At 33.5% G+C, this 13,000-nt stretch overlaps 1 protein-coding gene across 1 annotated transcript in view; it reads right to left on the bottom strand.

Moving 5' to 3' along the window:
• The window catches only part of PIK3CA (phosphatidylinositol-4,5-bisphosphate 3-kinase catalytic subunit alpha), a 31,556-nt gene extending 19,475 nt beyond the window's left edge, over positions 1-12,081 (bottom strand). Inside the window, exons 1-8 of the mRNA XM_007466701.1 lie at positions 11,655-12,081; positions 10,918-11,127; positions 7,689-7,939; positions 5,572-5,817; positions 4,774-4,859; positions 769-874; positions 134-286; positions 1-38 (exon numbers count right to left, since the gene is read on the bottom strand). The exon at positions 1-38 is cut by the window's left edge and continues 112 nt beyond it. Of these exons, the coding sequence (XP_007466763.1) occupies positions 1-38; positions 134-286; positions 769-874; positions 4,774-4,859; positions 5,572-5,817; positions 7,689-7,939; positions 10,918-11,127; positions 11,655-12,006 (1,442 nt within the window). The 5' untranslated portion in view covers positions 12,007-12,081. The remainder of the gene's footprint in view (positions 39-133; positions 287-768; positions 875-4,773; positions 4,860-5,571; positions 5,818-7,688; positions 7,940-10,917; positions 11,128-11,654) is intronic.
• Between the last annotated feature and the right edge of the window lie 919 nt (positions 12,082-13,000).

Below are 13,000 nucleotides of genomic sequence, written 5' to 3' on the forward strand. Positions count from 1 at the left end.
CTGAACCAGTCAAACTCCAACTCTAAACATGGAGTTTCCTAAGAGATGGAATAAAAGTTATTATACATATTACACTTGACTGTCACACACACAAAAAAGAAAAAAATCTCATTTATGATAATAAAAAGCTTACTTTATTTGGATTTGATCCAGTAACACCAATAGGGTTCAGCAAATCTTCTAGTCCATGAGGTACTGGCCAAAGATTCAAAGCCATTTTTCCAGATACTAGAGTATCTGTGTAATCAAACAAGTTTATATTTCCCCAGGCCAAAGGACAGTGTTCCTTAAAAAAACAGAAAAATGTTCACTACTCTGTAGATTAAATTATAAAACGCATTTCAAAATATTGATACTCTTCTTTCCCAGAAAGGAGAAATCAACAACTGTCTTTTTCATGGTATCTATAACAAGTCATATTAATTTTTTCAAAGTATAAATAGTTTCTTTCCTTTTTCCCATTTGAAATTACATGTATTTTTTAATTATAAATAGGAAATATGAACCAAAGCAAGCAAGACAGATATTTGTACGTAGTCACTCTGCAAGTTTAAAAATTTTATCAGTATGAACTCAGGACATATTCATCATAAAATAAATTCTGGAAGCTCTATCAAGCTATTCTTCTTTAAATAAATATATTATTTTAAAATGCTTATTAATTTTTAAAACAAAGAAAAAGTAGTACCCATTTCTTGAAAAAATTCAATCAGCAGTATAATTAGGAGTTTTTAGAGGTGAATGATTGTTCCTTTTGAAGTACTTTACCTCTTTAGCACCCTTTCGGCCTTTAACAGAACAAATAGAAAGGCAAAGTCGAGCAGCACGAGGAAGATCAGGAATGTATATATCGTAATTCAGCCATTCATTCCACCTATGAAAAATTAAGAAAAAAATAATTTACCAAAAAAGACTTTATAAAGAGTATATAAATGACTCCTACAAATCATCAAGAAAAAGATAAATCAAATGAAAACCAAGCCAGAGACTGACTGGAACAAAGACTTCACAAGGTCATATTTAAATGGCTAATACACATGAAAAAGTAGCCAATATCAGGACTTCCCTGGTGGTCCAGTGGTAAAGAATCTGCCTTACAATGCAGGGGACGTGGGTTTGAACCCTGGTCAGGGAACTAAGATCCCACATGCCGCAGGGCAACTAAGCCCGTGCGCCACAACTACTGAGCTCATGTGCCCTGGAGCCTGCGCGCCACAACTAGAGAAGAGAAAACCCTCACGACACAACTAGAGAGAAGCCTGTGAGCTACAACTAAGACCTGACGCAGCCAAAAATAAACAAATAAATAAATAAATCTTAAAAAAAGAGAAAGTAGTCAATATCATGTCATTCAAAAAATGCAAAATAAAAGATATCACTATAAAAAAGAATGGCTAAAACTATAAAGACTGATGATACTAAGGGGTGGTAAGGAGGTGCAGTAACAGATCTCATACACGCTAGGGGAGGTGTAATTTGTACAACCAATTTGGAAAGCATAATCTATTAAAACTGAACCATGACTCAGCTCCACCTCTAGGTATAAAACCACAGAAATGTATGCATTTTTGCACAGAATGTTAATAGAATTATTTACAGTATCCCCAAACTTCAAAAAAATTCAAATGACCAACAGTAGAATAAATGGTAGTGTATTCATATAATGGCACACTATATATCAACAGAAATGAACACCAGTTATTTACAATATGGATGAAATCTTACAAACATAATATTGAGTGTAAGAAGCTAGACACAAAAGAGTATCTACTCCTTCAGGCCATTTATATAAAATTCAGAAACAACCAAAACTAACCAATAGTGTTAGAAATCAAGATAGTAGTTATCTTTGGGGGGGAGAGAAGATTAATGGATTGGGAAGTAGTGTGAGGAGGGGTTTCTGGAATGCTGGTAAATGTTCTAATTCTTGACCAGCACAGTGGCTATATAGGTATTCTCACCTTGTGATAATTCACTGAACTGTGCAATTATGATTTATGCATTTGTGCTATATTTCAGTAAAAATAAAAAATTAGCTTATAGAAGATAAAAGGGAAACTAAATAAGATAAAATTAGCTTTCCTATTATGATTAAAATTATATTTAATTACTTTTATATATGATGTAGTTTCATCCAGAAGAGCCTATTAATTTAAATAAGTCAGTTTGTAAATAAAATAAAGGATACATAAGGAGAAAGTATGTAAATTTTAGAGTAACTAACTACTTCACAAGAGGTAATAAAACTTGACATTCATAATAAGGAAAGCATAAGAAGCTACTACAACAAGTGATGATAAAAATTATTCAAATTTTTATGATAAATTCCCTTCAATTTATTGGATGTTACATGTGAAATTATGTCTATATTTGGTAAACATACTGGTGAAGAGCCAAGTATAATAAGTAGTCGTTTTTTTTTTAAAATTAAAAAACATTATAGTAATGGCTAAAAGCTTGGACTCAGAAGTCAGACTACCTGGAGTAAAGTCTTATTTCTACTATGTTACTATATGTGTAACCCTCGCTTTGTCTGTTTTTTCATGTGTGAAATGGGACTAATAATAGTACCTACTCTCAGAGAGTTGTTTTGAAGATTAAATGAGATAACATAAGTAAAGCACTTAGAACAGTAACTGGTCCATGTTAAAAGCTCAAGTGCTAGATATTAACTTTGAAAACTTTTCAAATGGCTTCTTTATAATTCTGTTCTGTTTTCTGATTATAAATAAAACAAGACAATTAACAAAACAGTATAAGAATTCTACTTTTAATTAGTCAGGCTAAGTTATAAAACCATCAGTAAAATAAGTTCTATTTATTCTAGTATCTTTGCTTAAGTGTGGGCAAAGATAAAAAGAAATATATTGTCCTTTTATACAGAGAATACATTTAAAATGCGGCAACTTAGCTAGAAGGAAATCGAAAGAGAAAGGAGACAACAAATGCAGGGAAAAGAAATACTGTGAGATTTGATAAGTCCACAGTAATTCAAGAAAAATTAGAAGATGTATCTCAAATGTACCTAGTACTTTTTACTACTCTGAAGTTTTTAGAATTGCTCGTAATTAGTGAGAAATTTTCTCCACACTTTCTAAGAGAACTGTGTCTTATTAATGTAGTTCAGTATTATGCTAACCAAATAAAGCATGTTCCTTTCACACACACACCCCACCCATACCCAATTAAGTTCTTTACTTTGGCAATGGTTTTATATATATATTCCAAATTGATTTTGACATTGGGAGATAACTGGTAACATTTATAAGAAATTTATTTAGCATAAGAAAGAACAGATTTAGAACAATCAATCTCAGTAAGAATTTTTAAGATTCTATCTTTCTAATAACTTTATACACTTTTATCTCTGATCTTTTTTGTAAACGTAGAAAAGTTTTAAAATTTACTTAAATCTTTATACTACTACCACAGGGATTTTACCTTACAGATATTCTTGAAGGAAAAACAATAAAATATAAGTCCTTTATGAATAGCTATTTTAAGATATTAAAATTTTGACAGTTTAATCTTATATTATTAAATAAATTTACCTTTTACTTTTCTAAAGCCTGTTTATTCTTGGTACTTGAAAGAACTAGGATAAATCTACCCAACATTATTTTGGGGTCTTTGCTTGGGGCTTGTTGAATTCCTTAGATTGTTGGTTTTATAGTTTTCACCAAATTTGGAAAATTTTGGCTATAATTTCCTCAAATATTGTTTTTCTGCTCCTTGCACAACCACCCACCTAACCTGTGACAGATATGCTGTGTGAGTGGGAAATAAACATTTGTTGTTCTAACAAAAAATTCAGAAGATTCTGGTATGGTCTGTTGCCACAGCATAACTTCTAACCCGAATGATGTATTGATACTTTCTGACCTATGATGGTTCAGGCAGGGCGGGGAACTATTTCCCTTTCTCCTGGTGGAGAAGGCTACCATCTCTTTGAACTTTACGTAGGCTCTCTCACCTCTATCAATTTAATTACAACACCATAACTTTTTCTTGACTCTCCTAGAACTCAGTCTTGAATTGATTATGAAATTTACTTCTGGAAGATCCACTAGTTAGCTCTATTGCTAGTCTAAAAAATCCATCTTTAACATTTAATTCCAATTTGAGTTCTCTTAAAATATTACTATTAATTTCAAGAATAAACTTTTATCCCCAAATGATTCTATACAGAGAAGCAAAGAAATGGCAGGATGTCAAGCTGTTGAATTATACTACCTTTTATTTCTTCATTTTATCTAGACAGTAATCATTTAAAAATGTTCCCAATAACACCCCCTCCTACTAAGAAACTGGTTTGTTCCCCAAGATTCTTTATTTGAAGGTCATAAATATGTATTCTTGGGAGTACTGTAAAGAAAACTGCCTCAGAGAAGTCCAGTTCTAAAGTTGTTTGCCAACTCTCACTTCTTAATGGAAATGCAAATGGAGATAAAAAAGGAATAAAATGCTAGGTTTATGGATCTAATGTAGGGAATCATCAGCACAAAACTATAACCACATTCTGTTCTCTCCTTGACACAATGAGAAGAGAGGATCAGAAAAAAACCCTTCCGATAACGTTTTAGGGAGAATCAATAAAGTGATCCTGTGATTGATACTCATTAGACGGAATGTCCTCATGTTCTATATGTAAATGTCTGGTAATTATATATGACTTGTATAAAACTAATGATGTAAACTATACTACTTTTATTTATTATACTGCTAAACACTAATATGACTTTTGGAAATATAAACTCATATATACTTCCTTACCTGGGATTGGAACAAGGTACTCTTTGAGTGTTCACATTATCACATAAGGGTTCTCCTCCATGGTAGATACCTGTTCGAACATAGATCTAAGGAAAATAAAAAGTTATGTGTATACACGTACATATATATATATGTATATATACACATGCACACATACATACTAGACCAGACCAATATTAAACATTATCAAAACAACGTAACTGATATGAATGAGAGAATCAACTAAAGTTTCTGTTCAGATGTGGCTTTTCTGTTCTCTTTTTCTTCACATGTATAGTAAATTAATACTGATGCAGATTCTTCACCAAAATGTACTGCTGCCTTCAGTCGGACATTACACTATTAAAAATCAAGATAGGCCCACAATCCCTTTAGGCCAGGTATGTAATTCAGAGTTTTTCACATTTTAGAAAGATAAATTGGTACATATACTAAATATTACTTAGTACTCTTAGCAGTTAAAGCAGCACTCCATAAAGAAATTAATATTTCTGCAATAAAACATTTGGATATTTACACTAAGTGGGATAAAGACTGTAAAAAACCTCGCTTCAGGTTAGGTCAGGTTTTCCTGCCAAATGAATTATGTAAAAGTTTGGTTTTAAGAGCTTAGAATTATGGGTATTAGAATTATTAGAATTAGGGACATTAGAATTACAGAAAATGATTATAAACTGAGGTAGATGTTTTCTAGCCAGCTGAAAACATACTGCAGGTCAACAGATTATTATATACTTCAAAAAAAGATTTATATAAAATAATTTATATACAATAATAAACATCAACACTTGACCTTACCTTGTCAATGTCTCGAATATTTACATTCACATAGGTTGCACAAAGAATTTTTATTCTAAGTGCACTATTTATAACCCAAAGGGATTTTGTAGATGTTTCTCCATTCATATATGGTGTAGCTGTGGAAATGCGTCTGGAATAAGATGGCATTGTAAAACAGTCCATTGGCAGTTGAGAGTAGAGGCTTTCTTTAGCCATCAGCATCAAATTGGGCATCCTCCCAAGCATTATACAGCTTCTTATATACTGTAAGAGATTAAGGTGGGAGGAGAGAAGCCATTTCTTGTAAGGTTTTTCATTTTAAAGGCAACATATAAGAGTACTATGAGAATTTACATACTAATCTGCAAAGGTAATTAAAATATCAAACATAGACATTTCTTAGCAGTTGCTATATTTATAACATTTAAAAAACTAACATTTGGGAGTTAGGTTATAGCACAGATAAACCAAACACATCTTGGAATATAAACTGTATAAAAGAAAAGAAAAACAAAGGTCAGCTTTTTAGACTGTAGTTCTACCTTTAACTGGAAGGAAAAAGAAAGAAAAGAAAAAAGGAATTAAAAATAAGGACAAGAAGATACTCATTATGAAAACAGATATTAGAATTACAGAAAACGACTGTAAGCTGAGGTAGATGTTTTCTAGCCAACTGAAAACATACTGCAGGTGCTTGTTAAAGGAAAAGCAACATCATTTAGGAAGCCTCTGCCATTCAATCTATTAAGTCATACTGATGTCAAATCCAAGAGTTGCCCACTTGTTCTTCTGTCCCAACATTTCTTGAGAAATATTTGTTTTGTTAAAAAAAAAAAACAGAGGGGCTTCCCTGGTGGCACAGTGGTTAAGAATCCACCTGCCAGTGCAGGGGACACAGGTTTGATACCTGGTCCAGGAAGATCCCACATGCCAAGGAGAGGCCCAACGGTGAGAGGCCCACGTACCACAAAAAACAAACAAACAAACATACAGAACAAAAAAACCCAAAAACCACAAAGAGAGGAGACTAATAAAATTATGGACTATGTTTTAAAAAATATTAAAATGCATTGGTTTGAACTCTGAAATTCTAGTTAGGATAGAGATTTTCAAGCAACTGTACACATATTACAAAAACCTATTTTCTTACCCATAAGGCCTGCTATACTGTAAGCAACCCAAAAGCCAGAACCATGTCTTGCTTGGTATTGTAAATCAGTACTTGACATATGCTTGGTACAAATACAGTTGCTTCTTATAGGTATTTATTTAATGAATAGAAATAGAGAGTAGGGAAGTATTTATAGTACACCTTAATTAACTATAGATCATGGATTTTTTGAAATGTTTATTTTAATTCCTTCTAGTGCCACTGCTTGGGAGGGGATAAAAATCATTAAATACCCCATATTTGGGGATTAGTATAACTGCCAACTTTTTTTGTTTTTTGACAAAGAACACATTTACCTTACTGCTTACACTGCCTATTCAAATGAATACAACAAACCCTTTTTTAAAAAAGTAAGGCACATGAAAAGCCTTTTGGGCAAGTTCCATGTTATTTAAAATTCCTATTGGCTATAAAAGTATTTCCACTATAGAACTGGACCTATCCAGAAAAGCACACGATGCATTTTTTGCATGTAGAATACCTGAAGCATTATTATATCTTACCTCATGGCACAATTAAACAGTGACCAAATCAAATGTTTGTATCTGAATAATGATATAACTATTATTACAATTGTAAAACATTAATCAGCTTACCCATATATGTAGTCAGGTCCCCAAATATTAATTATATAAAATCTAAAAGAATAGCATCTGTCGTCTCAAATTCATCAGTCTCTCAAATTAAATATAGTGTAAAAAATAAACTTATTAATCTATTTACTAATATTAATTATTTAATTTTGGGAATTCCCTGGCAGTCCAGCGGTTAGGACTTGGCACTTTCACTGCTGGAGCGCAGGTTCAGTCCCTGATGGGGGGAACTAAGATCCCGTAAGCTGTGCAGCACGGCCAAAAAAAATTTTTTTTTAATTTTCAAAAACTATGTCCTAAATACACATACCAGTTCCCAATGTGATTACCTTTTAAATTTAAAAATAAGATCTTTGAAACTTGTTACTCACCTTATACTGACTCAGAGGATATTTTTCTAGGAAGTATTCGTCACATCCACACACTTTTAAAATATACTTGCCCTGATATTCTAAAACACAGAGTTTTAGTTGTTCAGATGATAGCAACATACTTCGAGTTTTTTTCCTGATTGCTTCAGCAATTACTTGTTCTGGCACACAGTCATGGTTGATTTTCAGAGTATACTTCTGCTTGTCATTATTTGGAGAAACTATTACCCAAATCACCACTATTATTTGCCCTATAATAGGAAAATAATATTAGATGCAGTCACCACATATATTTCATTTTTCAAGAGACAAATTTCAAAAAGTATGCACTAACCATAATGACTTATAATCAACCTTAATTAAATACAGGTAAATATCAGGTAGAACGACCAAATCTTCAAATCTGATAGGGCTGCCAAACCATGCCCAAACCTCATGTTTTAAGGCAAGCACACAAAACTGTGACTACTGTGTGTCTCAATTACCTGAGACCAAGCTAATTTCCATTCTAAACTACATGACATACTTCATAGATACAACCCCTGTGAAGAATGACTCATGATGGCATCAAAGGTTCAATAGTACCTTAAGTAGAAGAGTTTCTGGGAACTGTGGGAAAGAATCATGGAGACTTAAAGAAAGATGCTGAATCAGAATGAGAGAAAAGATGGGGGAGGAAGGGGAAAAAATAAATTTTCTATTTTTTTTCCTTTTAAGAAGAAGAATTAAGCTTTAAGCTGGGGGACCAAAAAAAATAAAAAATAATGAAAATGAAAAGATTAAAACTATGTTAGAGTGGTATAGGTAAAATTCTTTCAAACTTTCTATATGTTGGAAATACTTAATAAATAGTGGGGAAAAATAAAAAGAGCATTCCATTTTAAAAAGTATGCGAAAGTAGAAATGAATTTTTTTTAAATTTCTTTATTTTATTTTATTTATTTTTGGCTGCGTTGGGTCTTTGCTCTGTGCGCAGGCTTTCTCTAGTTGCGGCGAGTGGGGGTCACTCTTCATTGTGGTGCGCGGGCCTCTCACTGCAGTGGCCCCTCTCATGGAGCACAGGCTCCAGGCACACAGGCTTCAGCACTTGCAGCCCGTGGGGCTCAGCAGTTGTGGCCTGCGGGCTCCAGAGTGCAGGCTCAGCAGGTGTGGCACGTGGGCCCAGCCACTCTGCAGCATGTGGGATCTTCCCAGACCAGGGCTTGAACCCGTGTCCCCTGCATTGGCAGGCGGATTCTCAACCACTGCACCACCAAGGAAGCCCAGAAATGAACTTTTAATGAAGACCTTATGTTATATAAGCTTTAAACTACTTTGAAAAATATGTCTAAAATAGTAATAAGATGTCTTAATTTATTCTACTGAGAGAATATTATATTTAATAGTGTATTAAGTTAACCTATTCTATAACTTTCAATTAAAAACTTCACTTTGTTATTCTGAAAAATACAAATATTTATCTGACACAATGATATTTTCATTTCTGAAACAGTTTATATATTCTCATATACACTTAATTCTAGAAATTGATATATTGTCAAAAGTTGACTTATAAATTATCACTCACTATGATCAGAGTTAAATACTGCATCTAACATTAAGATTAGGAAATTTACTTTTTCTTTGCATATAGTAAGAATGTGTGATGTTTCCCAAAAATTTCATAAAATATTTCTATTTATACTTATTTTTATTTGTAAAAAGAAAATCATCTATAATTCTGTAACAGTGAATTTCAAACTCAATGCTTTTTTTTCTTTCAGTTTTATTCTGAGATAAACAATTCACCAAGGGATCAGCACCATATGCACACATTCATTCAATCAATCACTACTTACTGCACACAAGTTGTGTACCTGAAAAAAAAGACAACCCTCAGAATGAGAGAAAATATTTGCAAACGAATCAACGGACAAAGGATTAATCTCCAAAATATACAAACAGCTCATGCAGCTCAGTATCAAAAAAGCAAACAACCCAATCTAAAAATGGGTGGAAGACCTAAATAGACATTTCACCAAAGAAGACATACAGATAGCCAAGAGGCACATGAAAAGATGCTCAACATCACTAATTATTAGAGAAATGCAAATCAAAACTACAATGAGGTATCACCTCACATTGGTTAGAATGGGCATCATCAGAAAACCAACAAACAATAAATTCTGGAGAGGGTGCAGAGAAAAGGGAATCCTCTTGCACTGTTGATACAGCTACTATGGAGAACAGTATGGAGGTTCCTTAAAAAACTAAAGAAAGAATTACCATATGACCCAGCAATCCCACTACTGGGCATATACCCAGAGGAAACAATAATTCAAAAAGACACACGTGCCCCAATGTTCATAGCAGCACTATTTACAATAGCCAGGTCATGGAAGCAACCTAAATGTCCATCGACAGATGAATGGATAAAGAAGATGTGGTATATATATACAATGGAATATTACTCAGCCATAAAAAGGAATGAAATTGGGTCATTTGTAGAGACCTGGATGGACCTGGAGACTGTCATACAGGGTGAAATAAGTCAGAAAGAGAAAAACAAATATTGTATATTAACACATATATGCAGAATCTAGAAAAATGGTACCGAAGAACCAGTTTGCAAGGCAGAAATAGAGACACAGATGTAGAGAACAAATGTATGGATGCCAAGGGGGGAAAGTGGGGGATGAGGGTGGGATGAACTGGGAGATTGGAATTGACATATATACACTCATATGTATAAAATAGATAACTAATAAGAACCTGCTGTATAGCACAGGGAACTCCACTTCGCTGTACAACAGAAACTAATACAACACTGTAAAACAACTGTACCCCAATAAAAAATAAATAAGTAAATAAATTCAATTATAAAGAAAATACAGCACACAAAGTATTACACATTTCATGAGGACACACACAAATAAAATAATTCAAGATTAAAAAAAAAAAGTTGTGTACTTGGCATTCAACTATATCTTGTCAGTAAAGCATTCCCTGCTTTCAAGAAACTTATCATCTAGCTAGGATAAAAAGACTGTACAGGGATTCCCTGGTGGCGCAGTGGTTGAGAGTCCGCCTGCCCAAGCAGGGGACACGGGTTCGTGCCCTGGTCCGGGAGGATCCCACATGCCACGGAGCGGCTGCCCCCCCCCAAAAAAAAAAGACTGTACAAAGATATACGCACAGATAAAAGTTTTCACTACAGTGACCAATTATGGTAGATTTACAATTTTCTTACCTTTATCCAATTTATTATATATGTGCTTTGGCAGTTCTGGTGAAGATTCTACATTTGGAGGATAGACATACATTGCTCTACTATGCGGTGAATTGAGATCCCTAAGATCCACAGCTTCTTTACAAACATTGAGAATATTTCTTCGGAAGTCCTGTACTTCTGGATCTTTAACCATATCGAATTCACACACTGGCATGCCGATAGCAAAACCTTAAAAAAATTATATAGAGAATACAACATTCTGTTAAACACAAAGTAAGACCATGTTTATTGTAAATAGGGAACTTGGTAGATATGGAAGATCACAATAAAGAAGTTTCTCTTTGTTAATAAAATTTTTGATGAATACATATAGTAAGAATTGACAAGATCGCAAATACTTTTAATATATAAAATATGATCTGTTCGGCAATTTGGAGCAAACATTATTCATATCAATTATTTTTTAAAAGACAAAACAAAACTGGGATATAACAAATATAAATCATCCCTACAAATGATACTTCTTAAAGAAAACTTTACAGAATAATACCAAGGTGTTAAAAACAGTTCCTCAGCCTAACAGTCAAAAAAGCTTTAGATTTGTAATGATTTTTATTTTGAAATCTATTTATTTAAGATTACAAAGGTAATTAACCAGTTCAGACAAAATATTTTACTAATGAGAAAATAGTTAAGCTTAATAGTTATTTGCATTTAGAATGGAATGACAAGGCCATTTCAAAATTTTATCATACCAATTTCTCGATTGAGGATCTTTTCTTCACGGTTGCCTACTGGTTCAATTACTTTTAAAAAGGGTTGAAAAAGCCGAAGGTCACAAAGTCGTCTTGTTTCATCAAAAAATTCTTCCCTTTCTGCTTCTTGGGTAACACTTACGAAAATGTAAGAAGATTCATCTTGAAGAAGTTGATGGAGAGGGTATTTTCTCGCTTCTTTAAATAGTTCATGCTTTATAGTTATTAATGTAGCCTCACGGAGGCATTCTAAAGTCACTATCATCCCATTTGGTAGTAAACATTCTACTAGGATTCTTGGGGGCATCAAGTGGATGCCCCACAGTTCACCTGATGATGGTCTTGGAGGCATTGTTCTGATCCTTTACAAGTTTTACATATAAAAGTACTTTAAGGAATTAGATGCGTGGCTGTCCCAAAGCAGAAATCTAAACCAAAGAAAGAAAACATACGTTAAAAGAGAAACAACCATCAAAGAATACATTTATGGTATTACTAAATGCAAAAATTCATTTTCTGTAGTTTGAAATGATTAGGGTAAGTAATTACAATTCATCTTAGATTGTTGTTAGAAGAATTAGGCTAGAAGAATTGATTCCAAAGCAGAAATTAGAAAAAAAATCACTTGTATTTAATAAACTCATTCAATAAAAAAAGTTTTATTTGAATGGACTTTTAAAGTCAGTTCTTAACAAGACAGAGCTGGGGCTATGGAGAGAATAAATAGTAAGTTGCAACTGAAACCAAAATTCCCGTAATATATCATTCTTTTCTATTTCATGGAGCAACAGAATTTGGGCTGGAAAGGCTCTTTTAGATCATGGGTCCATTGTTTTTATTTTACAGATGAGTAAAGGCTAGAGAAGTCAAATCCTTTTGCTTTTACACCCCTACTTCCACCCTGTGGTAACTAGAATTTACATAGCTTAGTCTTTTTTTCTTTCTTAAGAAAGAAAAATCATTGTAATTTCCTTTTTTTTTTTTGTGGTACGCGGGCCTCTCACTGTTGTGGCCTCTCCCGTTGCAGAGCACAGGTTCTGGACACGCAGGTTCAGCGGCCATGGCTCATGGGCCCAGCCGCTCCACGGCATGTGGGATCCTCCCGGACCGGGGCACGAACCGGTGTCCCCTGCATCGGCAGGCGGACTCCCAACCACTGCGCCACCAGGGAAGCCCTAAGTATTTTAAGTATAATTAAATTTACTTAAGTATAAAGCTTAAGTATAATAAGCTTTTAAGTATAATTTAGTTATATATTCACTATAATGTAAAGTGTCATCAATGCATTTTCCTTGAGATATGATGATGAATTTGCAATGATCCATCCCTTTTATCAAATAACCCAG

Source organism: Lipotes vexillifer, unplaced genomic scaffold (assembly GCF_000442215.2).
Source record: "Lipotes vexillifer unplaced genomic scaffold, Lipotes_vexillifer_v1.1 scaffold258, whole genome shotgun sequence".
NCBI classification, from domain to species: Eukaryota; Metazoa; Chordata; class Mammalia; order Artiodactyla; family Lipotidae; genus Lipotes; species Lipotes vexillifer.